The sequence below is a fragment of the Drosophila persimilis genome, unplaced genomic scaffold (genome assembly GCF_003286085.1).
Source record: "Drosophila persimilis strain 14011-0111.01,24,50 unplaced genomic scaffold, DperRS2 tig00000000-arrow-pilon, whole genome shotgun sequence".
Lineage (NCBI taxonomy): Eukaryota > Metazoa > Arthropoda > Insecta > Diptera > Drosophilidae > Drosophila > Drosophila persimilis.
The window spans coordinates 10,341,259-10,358,240 of record NW_020825288.1 but is presented as its reverse complement, the minus strand read 5'-3'; the positions used below and the strand labels follow the sequence as shown (position 1 = coordinate 10,358,240).

Genomic DNA, 16,982 nt, shown 5'->3' with positions numbered 1-16,982 from the left:
ATAGTCCGGCTTCGGCCTACAATTTACGAAATGCCGCACTCCACTCTGCTGTTGAGCTCGAATATCGTGTGCCAAGTTTCGAGCGAGCGCTCTCTTCAGATTCGTATTTCATATGCTTGTCTCTTCGGCCACGCGCGCTCCTCTCTCGCTCTCTTTGCTTGGGTTTCGTTTTTCGAATTTCGAAAAGAAATCAAAGCAGACAACGCAACGACTAACTCTGGGCATTCTTCGGGCGAAGCTATAACGGTACACAAGTTGCTGTCGGAAAACGGAAAACGCGAGCGTCCCAAGTGGAAATGTAGCCCAATCCGTTCGCTTCGGGGTATCCATCTAAAGCGGCCCTCGCACACACACACACACAGACACACACACAACCACTCGCACGCACTCTCGGGCTCGTACCCCTACAGGCGCCGCCGTGTGTCTTCGTATATGTGAGTAGAGCGCGTGCACAGGTGTTGGTGCTGGTGCTGGCATTGTATTCGGATACAGGATTTGCTGAAGTGCTTAATGAAACCATCGAGAGTGATAAATGTAAATGATTCGTTAATACCAAACGTATCCAATGACCAAAGTGCGGTTCCAACCATCCCATCTCCAGCCTCCAGTCCTGAGCCTCGTACTCGTACTCGTACCCGTAGTGTGAAAGAGTCTGTCGACTCGTACTCGGACTCGTTCGGTTTGCCGGTATTTTTGCACAATCGTATCGTACCGGCAACGGAAATCAAAACCGAATATTGAAGCCGTAACTCAATTGCATTACCTGATGTGATGCGGCACAAGGATTACTCAAAAAATCGAATAAATTTTGTGAAAATCCACAACTATCGGAAACAGTAGTAGCCCAGCCTGACTTTGGAAATCGCTTAAATTCCCTTGCCCCTGTACCACTCGAAACCAATCCGCTCCACTCCACACCACTCTACTCCACTCCACTCCACACCGTGCCATTCCCCTCCAATCTGCCTCATTCGGCAGGCTCATTGCTCGGTTTGTGGTGCCACTGTCACTGTCGCTCTCGCAGGCGCTGCCGTGCCCCGACTTCGTCGATAATTGGAATTTACGACTGTGGCATAAAAAAGGAGAACAGAGGCACAAGGATATAGCCCAGGCAGGGGCACGGGCACGGGCACGGGCACGGGCCTCAGAGCCTCTTCCCACACAGGCTCGTCCTCGCCAATGTTGTTGTTCGGTGACTCCGACTCCGACTCCGACACGTCCTCAATGCTCTGTTCTCCGTCGTATTCTGTCTCCTACTCCTCTCCTACCACTCTCCTAAGCAGAAGCAGTCAGCCCTTCGATAGTGCCGTGTAAATATTTTTGTTTCCTGTCCTCGCTCGCAGTGTGGTACTGTGCGGTGCCGTCCGGTGTGATGCGGTGCGGTTCAATTGGCCTGTCACCGGCAGGCGCGCTGATTTGTTATGGTAATAGTTGTCAAAACGAGCGAGATTCGAGAGATCTTTAGTGGCACTTGATTACACTTGGCAACATGACAAATGTATTGTATGCTTTATTGTGCTGTATTGTGCGGATAGTGTGCGCTTGGCGAAATCCAAATCGAAATCGAAACTGAGCTGCGGACAGTACAGAGGTGTGAACGTAAATCCGAACCAATTAAGAGTGCAATCAGAGTGGGACTGGACTGGAGGGCAGTCCGAGTGTTGGCTCGTTAAGAAGTTAGCTTGGCTTGAAGTTTCATTGAAACATCTATCTCTGGTTTCATCGCAGCTCCAGCTACAGCTACAGCTCAGCGCAGACGGCGTGTCTGGGCCTCATTAGAAGACTGGTCAGCAGCCCAATCGAAATGGGAATCGGAATAAAATAAAACTAAGCAAAACCAAACCAAACAGAACAGAAAACAAGTAGAAAAAAGAGAAGAAAATAAAATAAAACAGTGGATCCATTAGGACAGAGCGCGATGGAATATTGAATGGAATCATTTGGCTATATGCACATACATTAGCAGGTGAGTTATCTGGCCGCCTATTTCCCCGAAATTTATGCCCATGCATATCTGCATAATCGCAAATTAAGCTACATAATTAATAAGCCAAGAGGAAACCAAACCAAACCTCACCTCCCCTCACAGCTGCCGCTGCCGCTGCCGCTGCCGCTGCCACTGTCACTGGGCGTTGATGTAGCACTTTGGGGAGCTATCTGCTCAAGCTGCCTTCTGGCAACGTTTTTATAAGGTACCTACATATGTATGTATATGTATGTATCTGAACGTGCCACTGCGTTCCGAAAAGTATCGATGTCTGTAATCTTAATTAGCAACACCACAGCAACCGGCAACAGTCAGCAGGCAGTAACCTGCCCAGCGCCAGGCACTCGAGCCGAAAACATCTTTTAGCATTTTAAGCATGGCGTACACTTTTCAGTGTTTTTTCTCCGTTTTTTCCCCGAGTGTTGTTTCCCAACGAAATCACATTACACTGAAAGCCGAAACCGGTTTCGGTTGATTTCTTGTCATATTTTGTATAGAAGCTAAGGTGTTTTGTACAAATGGCCAGCTAACCAAACAAACTAAAGTCCGCAGCCGCTCATAACCGGCTGCCCATCAAAGAGTTATTTATACCCATTAATACCTGAAGCCCTCCTTGGGGAAACACACCCCTCGCACGAGGCACGAGACAAGAGACAATCTCTATGGTTAGTTGTATTGAAGTGCTGGGTGGAGGTGGAGGTAAAGATGGAGTGCTCTGGCCCGGCTGGGGCCAACATGCAAATATCTTTGATCTGCTTTCGGGTTGAAAAATTCGCACCTCCATGTGAGAACAAAGCACCCATGGGGCCCCTCAGTTGAGTGCATAAGAAATCAAGTTTACGACTGCTGCCGATGTGTCTGGATCTGGATATGGGAGTAAGAGGAGCAGCCACTTTATTTGCGTCCATTAGAAAACGCTTAGCACCCCGAATGATGACGACCACAGGAGGGAAATATAACTGCAAGTGTGAATTCCAATTCCATTTAAAGCATTTTAGATCTCAAGTTTACCCGGGTTTTATTCTCTGCGACACCTTCAATCAGACAATCGGACAGAATCGCTTTGTTTGCGTTACATTGGCTTTTTTTGCTGCATTGTCTGCGCTGGAAGCATAATTTCATTATTTGTAAAGTAAAACGAAAATAAATAATTAATAAATCAACGCATCCATTGTTTGTTCTCTGTCGCAATAAAAACAGATAAAAACTAATGAATTTTAAATGAGCAGGAATTCAAGTTCATTGAGATAACCGGTTTGGTTCGGTGCGATCAGTTTGTCCAGCATTCGATACATTCGTTGGCTTGGAATGACCAAAAACTGGCCAACAGTAGAAGAGATACTCGTAGCAGTGGCACAGAAGGCCACCAAATGCCCTTTCAAATTCATCCAAATATTGTTTGATCTGTTCCCTCATCCACGGTTGATCTTTGTATACATGAGAGTCAGTAAGCTGTGGCTTAGACGTAACATTTTTATGGGGAAACAGTTTTTACATAGAACACTACCAAAACTTAAAACAAATGGAAACAACTATAGGCTTCGATTTGAAAAGGGAGTATTATAGCCATCATAAGCACACACAAAATCTAAAAATGATTAAAAGTCTAAAAAATATATTAGAATAGAAAATTATCAGAATTCAGAGTCACTGTCCTAATCTAAGAAGAGATGAACCCCACTTTTATAAAGAGTTTTACACCTCAATACCAATTTGGTCACAATTGGATAACCTCATAATGTTAATAGTCCACGAGATTACTCTTTGCTGGAGGAGAATTTATTGACAAAATGGTACTACCCTTCGCGAGGGTATCATTTGTAAAAAGCCCAGCCCTATGCCTATTGCCGCAGATTTGTCTGTTTTGTATTTGTGGGCCAAGTGTTTTGTCTATCACATTCATAGGCATATTTATGAACAGCATTTATTGATGCTGTTGTTGGTTATTTTTCTCTGAGGGCGGGGGGGAAATGGAATATCGTAATAATTAATTAAGTTATAACATTAAAAGGCCATAAAGGGGCATTATGGCCATAACTTTGAGTGGACGCATGAGCATGAGCTATGCCACAAGCCTGGAATCTCGGATATTCGTTACGAACAGACCCATAACTCTTTTCTCTTTTGTTATCAGGGGCAGATCTGGGCAGGGGAAGCGGGATACTCGGCCATATGCTGATGCGATAGCCCTTTCCCCCAGGCAGCTCCTGCTTCTGCCTCTGACAGATTCCGGCCATCATCATCATCTTTTACGACTCTGACTGCGACTGCGACTGACCAGGCCAATCATGGTTACTTTCCTAACCAGAACCTGCCTTGCATTCCTCTCTCTGTCTCTGTCTCTGTCTTTGTCTCTGTCTCTATGCGAATGATGTTGTCAGTTTTGAGTTTTGGCTTAGTTTTGTTTGGTTTTGGTTTTGGCCATTCCAGCCATGTGCCAAATAAATGACTTCACATTTTTAAAGATATTACGTTGACAGCCTGAGATTGAGAGGTGCCGGCGAGCACCTTCGAGTATACTCGAAGTCATTGGCGAGTCGACCGAAGATGCGTCATGAATTCCGACCTGGCCATGAGCTCAGAACCCCATTCTTTGGATGAGTAGAAATATGAATATATTTAGAAAATGGCATTTGCCGAGTTTACTGTTTCCCCTGCAACAGCCAAGCAATAAAACGGCTAGAAACACTTATTTGGCTATTTTAGAGAATCATAATACTCGCGAAATCGTGTGGGAAGTATTGAAGCCAGCCAGTTGATACCAGGCATTGTTCTCGAGAATACTTTTGATTTATTGGCAAAATGATTGGAATTGACAGCGGTTATTAATTGTGGCCACGCACACAATGGACACGCTGAACAAGGCAAACAATCACATATTCAAATGAATGCCCTTGGATCGGGCCCAATGAAGTTTGACTGAGCATTTGGATCTGGGATAATGAATGCCTTGGGGTCGTATCCGTATTTATACTCAGCGAGATAATTAGTCCTCCATGGATTGAAGTTTTCCCAAACGCCTCAAGATATGCAGCACAATCTCGGTTTGCTGCCACCAGAGTGGATTCCATTCCTTCTTTATCATTCTTTAACTGTTGTCTCAACTGATTCAACTGTCTCTTAGATGAAGTGAAATTTAAAGACCTGAAATTAACAATTTATTGAATAAACAGCCTGTATTGTAAAGCTTATATGTCCTAAAAATTGCGAAATCTGTGAAAAACAAACCTCTTTCTGCTATTTTGATGAAGCGTACATAAATATTTCAAATGTTTGTCTGCACAAATATTTGAATTGGATTACATTTTATTTATTGTAGTTGGAGTTGCATGTATTTTGTTATGAATTCAGATACTATATACACAGGTCCGAGCTCCCAGTTTATTAGATCTGTTTGTATGAGACGAGAATACTTATTTATCAATGTTATGGGTTGAATAAAACAAGCAGATATTTAGAGAAGTAAAAGGGAAAATGCAATAGAGATGAACTGAAAAAATATTTCTCATTTTTTCTCCTGAATGGAACTTCACTTCCTATCCACTAATGAATTGAATTATTGCATTATGCAGCCAAAGGACATCCCAATCATCCTCACTCGACGCCACTTCACTCCACTCCACTCCACTCCACTCCACTGGCTGGGCGTGCTAGTGCACGACGGCCGTTCTGACTGCGGAAAACATGGATGAAAATGCGATAAGCACTCGATAAATATGAGCAGAGGCAGTGCCAGAGGCAGCGACAGACACAGAGACAGACACAGAGTCTTAACAAGCGACAACTTTCAGTAAACAAGAAAGCGAAGAGCAGAAGCCTATCATGCATCCCGAGGCAACGATCGATATAATGTGCCAGCAGCGCAAGGAGCCACGTCCCCATCCACCTCCCAGCCGATGGCGGCGACTGAAGCTGCATTATTCGCTCGCCTGGAGCCTTGGCATTGGCACGGCCATTGGTCCGTTGCTCCTGATGCTCCTGCTGGTTACGCTGGAGACCTGCCAAGTGCGGGCCTCCTACCTAGAGCCCGATGAGCTCATCCAGGAGCTGGACCGACCGGTGCCGCTGACATCGGTGCAGGGTGTGCTGGGCCGGCAGGCCATGCTTCCCTGCGACATCTCGCCGCTGGAACGCGATGACGCCGTGTACATGGTGCTTTGGTTCCGCGAGGGCGATGGCGAGCCCATCTACAAGTGAGTGGAAGGTGCCAGCGGGCTTCATATGCAGCCTCTCCCTGCCTGGGCCTGGGACTAATCATATTTCATTGCAGCTTCGATGTGAGGGGGCGGCAGTTCGGCCAGGCGCGCCTCTGGTCCTCGCCGCTGGCCTTCGGGACACGCGCCCACTTCAGCAGCACCACCCACCCCGCCCAGCTGAAAATAGACAACATACGCATCGAGGACGAGGGCGTCTACCGCTGCCGAGTCGATTTTCGCAATTCGCCCACGAGGAATCTGAAGATAAATCTAACTGTCATCGTGCCCCCAGACAGACCCATCATCTATGGCCAGAACAGGCATGAAAAGGCCAGCAATGTGGAGTCCTTCAATGAGGGCAACGATATTGTCCTGTCCTGCGAGGTCTCAGGCGGTAAGATCCCTGTCCCCAGCTCTGAATGTGCTTATTTCTACGCTGCGTGTGTCTCCAGGTCGACCGCGTCCCAATGTCACATGGTACTTGGACAACACGGCCATCGACGAATCCTTCGAACAGCGCCCCGATGGCAAGACCATCAACCACCTGTCCTACCCCAACGTGGGCCGCCAGCATCTCAACTCTCGGCTCGTGTGCGTGGCCAGCAACACGAACCTGACGCCACCCAATAACAAGGTCGTCATACTGGATGTGAATCGTAAGTGGAAGCACAGGGGGCACAGGGGGCAGTATTTGCCACAGAAGTATGGATTTATTTACTAGGGACCTTTTCGTTTCGTTTTGTTTCCAGTGAAACCCATGGCGGTGCACATACTCACCAAGGATCGCTTCGTCTCCGCCGATCGTACCTACGACATTGAGTGCAAGAGCTCCGGCTCTAAGCCGCCCGCTCTCATCACCTGGTGGAAGGGCAGTAAACAACTCAAAAAGCTCACCAAGAACGTAAGTTCCAGTTCGAGTTCCATTCTGGTTCGCTCCGTTCGGTTCGGGTTGGTTCGATTCGGGTTAAGTTAAGCGGAGCTGAACACTCATTTCGAATGCACAAAGTCTCGGGCTCATTAATTAAACACAAATTAATATTGTTCGGGTAGAAGAGTTGGTGCGTTGCTTATAATTGCCACAATTTTCGTTTTCATTTTCGCTTATTTCTCGGTCTCGGTCTCGGTCTTGGCCTTGGCTTTCTTTGCCGTTCTTTTCGTTTCTGTTTCATTTCGTTTCCTTTTCTTTCCGTTTCATTATTCATTTCCTAATGGACTCTGTTTGCGTTTCTTTTTTTTAGTTTAATGAACCCGATAATCAATCTCTAAGTATACTGACGTTTACGCCCGGACGCGAGGACGACGGCAAATATTTAACATGTCGGGCAGAAAATCAATTCATCGACGGCAGCGCCATCGAGGACAAATGGCGTCTCATTGTCCACTGTAAGTGCTGAAGGAGAAAGGAGACAGCGAGTCTGAAAAGGAGAGGGTGAAACTTAATTGGGAAAACATATCTCTGTCCTCCACACAGTCCAGCCCACGACAACGCTGAAGATTGGCTCATCCCTGAACCCGGACGACATCAAAGAGGGCGACGACGCGTACTTCGAGTGCGTCGTTCAATCGAATCCCAAACCATACAAGATGTCCTGGTTCCACAACGTAAGCGAAAACTTTATATTTATCCTCCTTCTGATGAACTCACCTCTCAACTCTGCAACCTCTATGCCATCCATACCCATATATCGAATATCTAGGGCAAGGAGCTGCAGCATAACATCTCCGCCGGCGTCATCCTCTCGGATCAGTCGCTGGTGCTGCAGAGCGTCTCACGTGCCTCGGCCGGTGACTACACTTGCCTCGCTGTCAACTCTGAGGGCAAAGGCCCAAGTAATCCGGTCACATTGCGCATACGCTGTAAGTAAACGCTAGCCAAATCCCGGCCGTCTCGGCCACATCCCCATCCCCATCCCCTATCACCGTACCATTCACCATGCTCGAAGTCACCAAAGTTTGGCTTTGAACTAACGTCTATGTAATTTCCAATTTAATCCTTGAGTTTGAATGGCTCTTAATGTATTTAGAGTGGGGGCTTCGGATTCTACTGCTGTGTTCTGGCCCAAAGCCAAAAACAAAAGCCCAGTAGGTGTGTCAGCCTCAGCATTCCATACCATGCCACCACCTCCATGCCCTTTCCGTCAGCCCACTCAGCCCACTCAGCCCACTCAGCTCACGTTAATGACCAAGATTATGGCGCAATGAATGCATTGCCTTGGCACTGGCACCAAATGATATTCCAAATGACCAGAAGAGGAGGCAGGGCTTAGACAGGCGGCAGGGATTGCAGTGGCCAAATGTTGGAGCCAAATTCGAAATTAATTCAAGCCAGTTTAAAGACCGAGCGGCTGGTGGCTGGTGGCTGGTGGCTAGGACAGGCGCTTGCATATTGAGATTTATTCGCGGCCACCCTAATAGGGCATTAAATATTTCAATAAGTGTTCTAATTATTTATTCGTCTCCGGCAGACGCCCCCATCTGTGCTACCGACCACGAGGAGCTGCTGGGCGCCTTGAAGCACGAGACGCTGCCACTGAAGTGCGAGGTGGACGCCTCGCCACCCGCCGACTCCTTTCACTGGACCTTCAACTCGTCGGGGGAGCAAACCGAGCTGCCCGCTCGCCTGCACTCCACTGAGGTAAGCCACACACTTAATAGAGTTGTTAGTGAACGCTCCACGATACGCTATCGATACGCTCCCTTGCAGACTGGCATGTCGCGACTGAACTACACGCCCAGCACGGATCTGGACTATGGCACAATTTCCTGCTGGGGCAAGAACTCTATTGGCATGCAGAAGAGTCCTTGCGTCTTTCAAATTGTCGCAGCGGGTAAGCACCGACCAGGCTCTACATTGTACGGGCTCAACATAACTCTACCCACAGGTCGGCCCTTTCCCCTGCAAAACTGTTCGGTGACCAATCAATCGGTGGACTCCCTGCAAGTCGACTGCATCGAGGGATTTGATGGTGGCTTGCCTCAGGGTTTCATGCTGGAGCTGGTCGAGTTAAACACCTTGCGATTGGCCAGGAATATCACAGTTTCGGTAAGCGGAGTAAGGGGAGTTCACATTTTTCTATTCTGAAACTGAAAAGATATTTTAAAAGTGCAATGTCGGTTTAAAAGATACATTTTCACATAATATTAACAGGATACATAACACATGATTTCCGGAATATATAGGGTACCCAAGTTGTTATTTGATTTCGCAATTCGTTTTTCATTCTATTCAGCATACTCCGGTCACTTTTATTATTGACAACCTGGACCAGGCTGCAACCTACCGGATGGTAATATTCGCTGTCAATGCCAAGGGTCGCTCCGAGCCCACCATAATCGATGACATCAACTTCAAGGGGGTGGCCAAGTTCACGGGTGAGACTATGAGAGTGCTTTCAATTGGAGTTTGCCTTGTAATAATTGAATTGCGGATCCACAGGTGCCTCGACGGGTCTCTCCATGCCGCTGTCGCCGTTCCTGGCAGGTCTGACCCTTTTCTGTGGCCTCCTCTTTGCCATCTTTTGCATCATGCTCGCTGCCATCTACAGGAGGTTCTCTAATCGGTGCGTTAGCTAATGGCTAATGGCTAATGGCTAATCGGTGTGGCTTTGGCTTTGGCTTTGCTTTAATGACCTCATTTAAATTGCAGGCGCACCGACAACAACCTGAAGGTTGCGAAGCACACGCAGCTGAGCATTCCGGCGGACTGCCAGCTGGACCCACTGCATCCGGGTGCGCACGGCGGGCAGCCGGAGCAGGGGAACCACCAGCCGCATCACAGCCTCCTGCCCCTTAATTGTGATAATCGCAACGCGGTCGACTGCGCCAACCTGGGGGAAGTAAGCGTTGGGGTCGGCATGGACGGGGTCAAAGGGAGCTCTCCCATCGGCCTGGTGGCCCTGGGCAGCGAAACGCTACGCTCGACGGCGCGGACCCGGCACAGTCCGCTTGCCGATCAGGTCGATATAGACGACACAGATCCCGATGTTATACCAAATCAGTATGGTAAGTGGTCATAATCACATCACAGGCCGTACTGTTCCGTAAGTAAAATGCGCCTGATCCTTAGAAAAACGTCCACTGAAAAGTCTGGTGTCGCCACCCGGCTTTGCCAGCCCCTCGACTCGCCTAATGCAGCGCGACTACGTCCGGGAGACGGAGCTGGTGAAGGGCAGCTGCGAGGCAGTGGGCGCGCCGGAGGGACTGTCCAGCATAGGGCTGATGAGCAGTTCCGGCAACGAGGTGCTGCACTACACCTTTCGGCCCAGCAAGCAGATCGTAAGTATCCGAGATTCAAGGTGACTTTGGTGATGGGCTGGGATCTGGTCTTCAATCATGGTGTCATCTCATTTCTGGTTTCCTCTCTCTTTCCCCGCTTTCGCCTGAACAGAGCTATGCAACCCTCAATAGGAAGGGCATAACAACCTGTAGTCCACCGCTGGGCACGCAGAACTACAGTGTGAGCACATCGACGCCCTCATCCTCATATCACCTAACACCGCAGCCCATGGAGGTCAGCCTGCTCAGTCCGAACCATCCATCGGTGACGTCCTCGCTGAGCGAATACCGATTTCGAACCGGGCCCGAGATAGTCACCACTTCCAATCGTATACAGGAAAGTTGTATATAAACTTCACACACACACACACAAGTCACACGCATCTATACATACATCAAATGCTACATACCGTACTCGTACTCGTATATACCTATACTTACTTCTGAGTGTACAAAAACAAAAACAAAAGCAAAAGCAACATATTATCGAGAGCAAAGTGGAACTGTATTAATGCATTGATATCGTACCGTAACGTAACGAATAACGTATCCTAGCAGCTAGACGTATTTATTCGCATGGTTTGAGGAAAGACTTCTCCTAGCTCGTAAGCATCTTGTGTACTTATTGCATTCATCATCGAATCAATGCCAAAAGTGTAGACGAATACACTCGTTTTGTAAATAGTTGTTGTCATCTGTTGTTGTACCTAAGTCTAATCCCATGAACCGAACCTAAAGCTGAATCTGCAACTAAAAACTCCCTCGAAAGTGAAACGGAAGCAGAAATCGAAACATTCTGGTAGATCAGAAACGAACGAAAAAACTTCTAAAGAACATATCGTTTATCTTTATACCCAATGCCATATCCGCACCCCATGTCCCCAACCGAACATACATATATATATGTTTCTCCCGACATGAGGTTCCAAACACGCTGTCAACTTAACATATCGCCAGACATCCTAAAAGAACTGTGCTCCCGCCTAACATTGCTTGAACCAGGCTAAGGCTAAGCTAACCCGCTTTCCCCGGACGGGGTCTCGGTCTCGAGGTCGAAGTCGAGGTCGAGGTAAATGTTGCGCGCCAAACCCTGATCAAAACTGAGCAAACCGATTGCAACTAATTTACGCCATGATATATAAATAAACATATAAACTTGTATCCATTTAATCTAAACAGGACCTGCACTCTTCCAGACCCGGCAGAGTTCTGCGGGAGTCGCATTTGTGAGAATATCATGTCCATATCCTCTATAAAAGTATTACCTATTGATTTTCAATTTGATTAACTGAAGTGTTTAAGTGTAGCTACCACATACTTGTATTTATCTAGGCCTAAGTAGCCCTAAGTGTCGGTCTAAGTGCAATGTACATACATGATTAAACACACATATAGAAGCATGCTAGAGCTCGCTTGTCAAGGACTCAAAATGGTAACGCACGGAAGAACTGAACAGAACAGCACATAGAAAATTCTCCGTGAAATTTACTCGACAACTGTACATATATACATAGATCATAACTAATGGTGAGGGATATATGTTGTTCGCTTCTACGAGTATGAATGTTGTTGCCCCATCTAGGAGTAATTTAAGCATTTATAATATAGAACAATTGCAAGGCCACCACACATGTGCACATCTTCGGCGAGATCCGAGATGGGATTCCTCGTCTGAATTATTCTGCGGAAGAGAGCAGCTGTGTTCTTCCCCACCTGGACCGGACACCTCTCCAGCGGGAGGATGGTATACTTTATATGTACTTATAAATATGTATGTATGTATGCTAGAGACTTTCTGCCAAGAAGTACACCTAATACAAACAGAAATGCAAAGATTAGTATAATTTGTCAAACATAGTTTTTGTAACTATTAGGAGAAATATTAAATACAATTAAATTATAACTAAATGGAACTAAATCACACTGCGTTTCACTGTTGGACCACCGCCGCTTTAATAAGCACTTGGGCAGCAGGAGGTATTGCGGACACGAACCTAACTCCTGCGGCACTAGTACTTAGGAAAGCAAACCGCCAAAATGCACAAGATATGTATGTACAAGGTAAGTGCTCAAAATATACTCACCCGCGATCTCCCGTGCCTGTTCATTTCCCGTGCCGTGACCCCTCCTTGAACTGCTGTTCTGATCTGATCTCTGCAATGATATGTACATCAGTTAGAATGGGTTCTTCTGCTGGATCGGTGGATCGATGGGAATGACAGCATCACAGCATCCCTCACAATTGACAGCTCGAAGCATCCGTCCGTTGTGTAATGTATTCTGAACTATGCACTTCATCGTTTAGTTTTGAGTTATTAATATCTATAAACGATACTTAACCTTCTGTGGCAGCTGTGTCATGCATCTGTATCCAATCTCCTTCTCCTTCTCCGTCAAATACGAGTACTACATTTGTCTACCCTCCCCAAAAATAGAAAAATACGAGTATTATTGCCCCTCCACTTCGGGTCTTCGTTCGCCTGTGTATGTACGAGTAGTCATATATGTACGTAGATGTGTAGATGTATCATTGCAAGTCATATACGGATGGCATATTGCTATGGCTAGTAACCTCTTGCACATAATACATAAGTTTATTAAATTTAAATTGGCTTAATTGACCCTCATTCGTTTTCCGTTGCCCGATGCCCGTATTCGCCGACAGCGTTCAAATTTACTCCGTGACAGACGACAACGGCCACGTCGCATCTGCTCCGGCTCCGGCTCTGTCCCTGTCCGTGCTAGTGCCCGTGCCCTGTGTGTGTTGTTGCCTTCATTGCTGGAGCATTCAAAGTCAATTGAATTTAAACGAATAAAAATACACACAATGCGAATGTGCAGAAGCAGTCTTATTGTGCCGCTGCGATGTCGCTGCTCTCGGTTATGAGTGCTGCTTCTGCTGCTCTGCTGCTCTGCTGCTCTGCTGCCGCTGCTGCAGCTACTACTGGGGCAAGCGTCAAGTACTTGTCAAAAAAGCAGAAAATGCCAGAGCAGACCCGAGTTCGGGGCACAAGCTCGTACTCGTATGTGCAACAATTTGTCGGCGCAAGATGCGCAAACAAAGTACAATAAACAGCTGCCTGAATGCATTCATCGTCTAAATTAGAATATACATAGATTAATCAGAGCACAATAACACTTAGTTAAGTGAATCCAGTAGCAGCCACAGTAGCAGCCACAGTAGCAGCCGCAATTGTCGTCGTCAGAAATCTGATGCACTTCCTGAGTTGCATTAACGGCAGCTTTTGTTGCACTTCTACTACAAGATATGTACACTGATTGTATTTTATATTTTATATTCTATACATTTCTGAGCCCAGATTCGAGTACATCTTAATTTGCATTAACGGACGCTCATTTGAGTACTTTACACATAATTCAGTGTGATATATGTATATGAAAATATTCAAAATGGCAAACTGTTTCTTCTTCAATAACTGCTGCACTTTCTGAACTAAGTATTGCCATTAATTTAATAAATATAGAATTTCTTTGCATTAATTAAAAATGGAAATTATATTCCACGCTACTGTCAGTTGCCAAAGCTAAGGGAACAAGTGTGTGTTTGCGGCTCTTTTAAAGACACTGAGCTCTACTCCCTGAGCCATCCCCATATTGCACAGATGGACAATGCATATATGTTGTACTTATTTGCAGAATAACATTAAGTTAATGAACAATTTCCGAGCGGAGATAACGAAAATAATGTGGAAACATTTCGCATTTCGCAGTCGTATCATACATACCATATTTTGCTTTCCGGAAAAATGGAGAGTCGGAGAGCGGTGAGAGAGTGGTAGAGTGGAAGAGTGGGAGATCCGATCCGCTCCGCACGCGAGGGAGAGTCATCCATTCTATCGTTGGTGTTGCCGTCGCCGTCACCACCGCTGCCGCTGTATAGCTCGACGACGAAAACGTTGATTGCGATTATCGCGCCTTCGAAGGGTCTTAACCCCGCTCGGAGAATTGACCAGCGCCAGTAGGCGCTGTTTCCAGCATATGTACATACATATGCATACACATAGGTATGTACATATGTACATATGTATTTACTCGTATGCAATTATATTTTTTAAATATTTGTGCTTTAATGTTCGTTCAACAGCAGCAGGGAAAGTATGTGGTGTGGTGCACAGTCTTGTTTTTTTTTTTCGTGTTGAATTTCCGAGAAGTGGCGCATCCCATGCACACCGCGATCTTGGATGCGAGATCCGTGATCCGAGATCTGAGATCTGAAGTCCGCGGCTGAGCGCGGAGAACTTTTCCGCTCGAGGGCGATTCCACAACTGATTTGTGCAGTGATCGCGTGGACAGTCGTTGGATTTTTGAAAATAACCATCAATTCATTGCCGAGCGGCTCGCCGTCCGATCCGCTCTCTGTATGGGTGTGGTGTGTCCATGTGCGGTCGACACGCCGCCCTCATATGCGTACTCTCTTATGAGCGAGTGTGTAGTTGTGTGAGCACACAATGATGATGTACCTACATAAATACATACATACATACATACATACATACATACATCAACATCAATTCTGCAACAATTCCGATCGAGCACAGCCAGCCCGCCCCCCTGCCCCGCACAGTCCTAGTTTGCAGTTGATTATTGACTAAGCCGGGCGGCAACTGTCCCGCATTTTCTCGAATTGAAATACGCGTAGAAGTACTCGAAATAGCAGCCTCAGCCTCAGCCGCCCTTCCCTCACGTTCATATAGGATTATTTTATCACACTCTCGTTACAATTTTCCTCCCCGGCGACGGCACCGGGCTCTTCTTCTTCCGTTTTCCAATCTTAAATCAGCATCGCCGATGGCTTTTCACACAAACAGATTGTCCAGGCCTATAACAGATTAGGCTGGTCCCAAGCATGGGAGTGCGGGGTGGAGTGTGGGGTGGGTTTCTCTCTGCTCCACAATACCACCCTCCGTACTAAACACTTAATATGGTCAAACGATGGTCACCGAGTGAGAGGTGGAGGGGAACGACTTGCTGGATTATATCCATGTGTTGTATCACATTGAGTTTTGTCCAATTTCGAGATTCGAGATTCGAGATCCGAGATCATGTGCCTGCACGATGATAGGGGGTGTCCAATAAATCTCACACGTCTCACTTCTGGTTGGAAGATTTTGCCTGTTTACTTTCAGAAAAATACCATTACGATATCGTTTTTACAGTAGGTTTTTCATTTTCTGATTTACATACATGTGATTCTCAGTTTGTACGACATTACAAACTTCGTTGTCTAGAATCTATTAAACTTTCTGGAGGAAAGTAAAATTCGGGCTTGTTCGTATAGAATTATCTAAAAGGGTGTCAAAGCTTTTAATACCCTTGAAGATCGAGCGTAATGTCAGCTATGCTGTAAAATAAATCTTATAAAAGCTTAGTTTATATGTATATCTTTAAAAACAATTCACGTTTTTCCACAATTGAATTGGCATATCATTTACTATATCATAGATAACTGCATTGGGGAAAAATGTTTCAAATTCAACTCATTTAGACATTTATGTTTTTAAATAAAATCGAACAAAAAGTTACTGTAGCCTTTACTATGTACGAATATTATTTTATATTGTATAAGTATATAAGTAAGTGCCACCATATGATACTCTTAAATTGAATCTTATATGAGTGGAGGTGGAGGAGGTGGAACTTATGATTGTGGAATCTACGAGTACAAGTTCTCATGCGCACACAGATTCGGATTCGTATTCGGATTCGGTTGTGTGCATTCACTTAGTCAAGTGAGGAATTTCAATTAATTCAATTGAGAGCGGCTGGCTAAGTACGAGTAGGTAGTAGTGGGCACTGGCACTGTCACTGTCACTGTGGATCGCCAGCGACAACAATTTGGTCTCCATCTCATCTCATTTCATCTCATCTCGTCTCGTCTTGTCTCATCTCATCCCATCTACGGCTCCAGTGAGAATACAAGACTGTGTGCTGTGTGCCCATATCGTTCTTGTAGTCATATATGCAGTTTCCTTATTACGGGCCATACACCATCTAATAGGCCGCAGCCAGCGACCGTGTGTGGGTCCGTGGAGCACGTAATTCCTAGTAAGCGATGGTTAAACTCGAGACCAGGACAAGTCAACTTAAATAGCTCTTACGGCTGCCTGCCGTCGTTGGCGACTGCCACGGACTGTCGGGGGCATCTCTATCCGCAAATCCATAAAAAAGGAATGAGGGCGTAACCCTCTCTCGGTGGGGAAGGATGGGGTAATGTGGGAGATGAGAACCCACTCAATAGGTACATCGATTTTCGCACACATTGTTGTCTGGCCAGGGATGGAAGCGGAAGGGGAGAGACGCTTGAAAAGATTAAGGTGAAATCCACAAATTTGGCGCAAATGAATTTTCTTTTTATGTTTTTTACACATCTTAAATTTTTTATTATTATGCCCATCCTTTGTTGTACGTTTTCGATCCTCATTCTATTACACTTTGGTTCGGTTTCGCTTCAAGCCCATTCCCATCATTCCCATCCCTTTCCATGCGAATTGGAGAAATTTGCG

At 46.1% G+C, this 16,982-nt stretch overlaps 1 protein-coding gene and 1 long non-coding RNA gene across 4 annotated transcripts; one reads left to right on the top strand and one right to left on the bottom strand.

Moving 5' to 3' along the window:
- Positions 1-271: 271 nt before the first annotated feature.
- On the top strand, positions 272-11,410 carry LOC6588626 (hemicentin-1). Its single transcript, XM_026994862.1, has 17 exons — positions 272-434; positions 1,729-1,966; positions 5,560-6,180; positions 6,258-6,577; positions 6,636-6,839; positions 6,933-7,084; positions 7,422-7,566; positions 7,655-7,785; positions 7,881-8,040; positions 8,649-8,818; positions 8,888-9,011; positions 9,066-9,226; positions 9,414-9,555; positions 9,620-9,743; positions 9,830-10,185; positions 10,250-10,458; positions 10,571-11,410. Exons 3-17 carry the CDS (start codon positions 5,810-5,812, stop codon positions 10,808-10,810), a joined length of 3,009 nt encoding a protein of 1,002 aa, XP_026850663.1. The 5' UTR covers positions 272-434; positions 1,729-1,966; positions 5,560-5,809; the 3' UTR covers positions 10,811-11,410.
- An 81-nt stretch (positions 11,411-11,491) lies between these two features.
- LOC113567342 lies at positions 11,492-14,486 on the bottom strand. 3 transcript variants are annotated; one of them, XR_003409415.1, is made up of 3 exons: positions 14,205-14,486; positions 12,543-12,612; positions 11,492-12,269 (listed from the first exon to the last, which is right to left on the bottom strand). It is a non-coding gene; the product is annotated as an uncharacterized LOC113567342 (long non-coding RNA). The 3 variants fall into 3 exon arrangements; XR_003409416.1 differs by lacking the exon at positions 14,205-14,486 and adding an exon at positions 12,799-13,190 and having other exon boundaries at positions 12,543-12,738; XR_003409417.1 differs by lacking the exon at positions 14,205-14,486 and adding an exon at positions 12,799-13,190.
- Between the last annotated feature and the right edge of the window lie 2,496 nt (positions 14,487-16,982).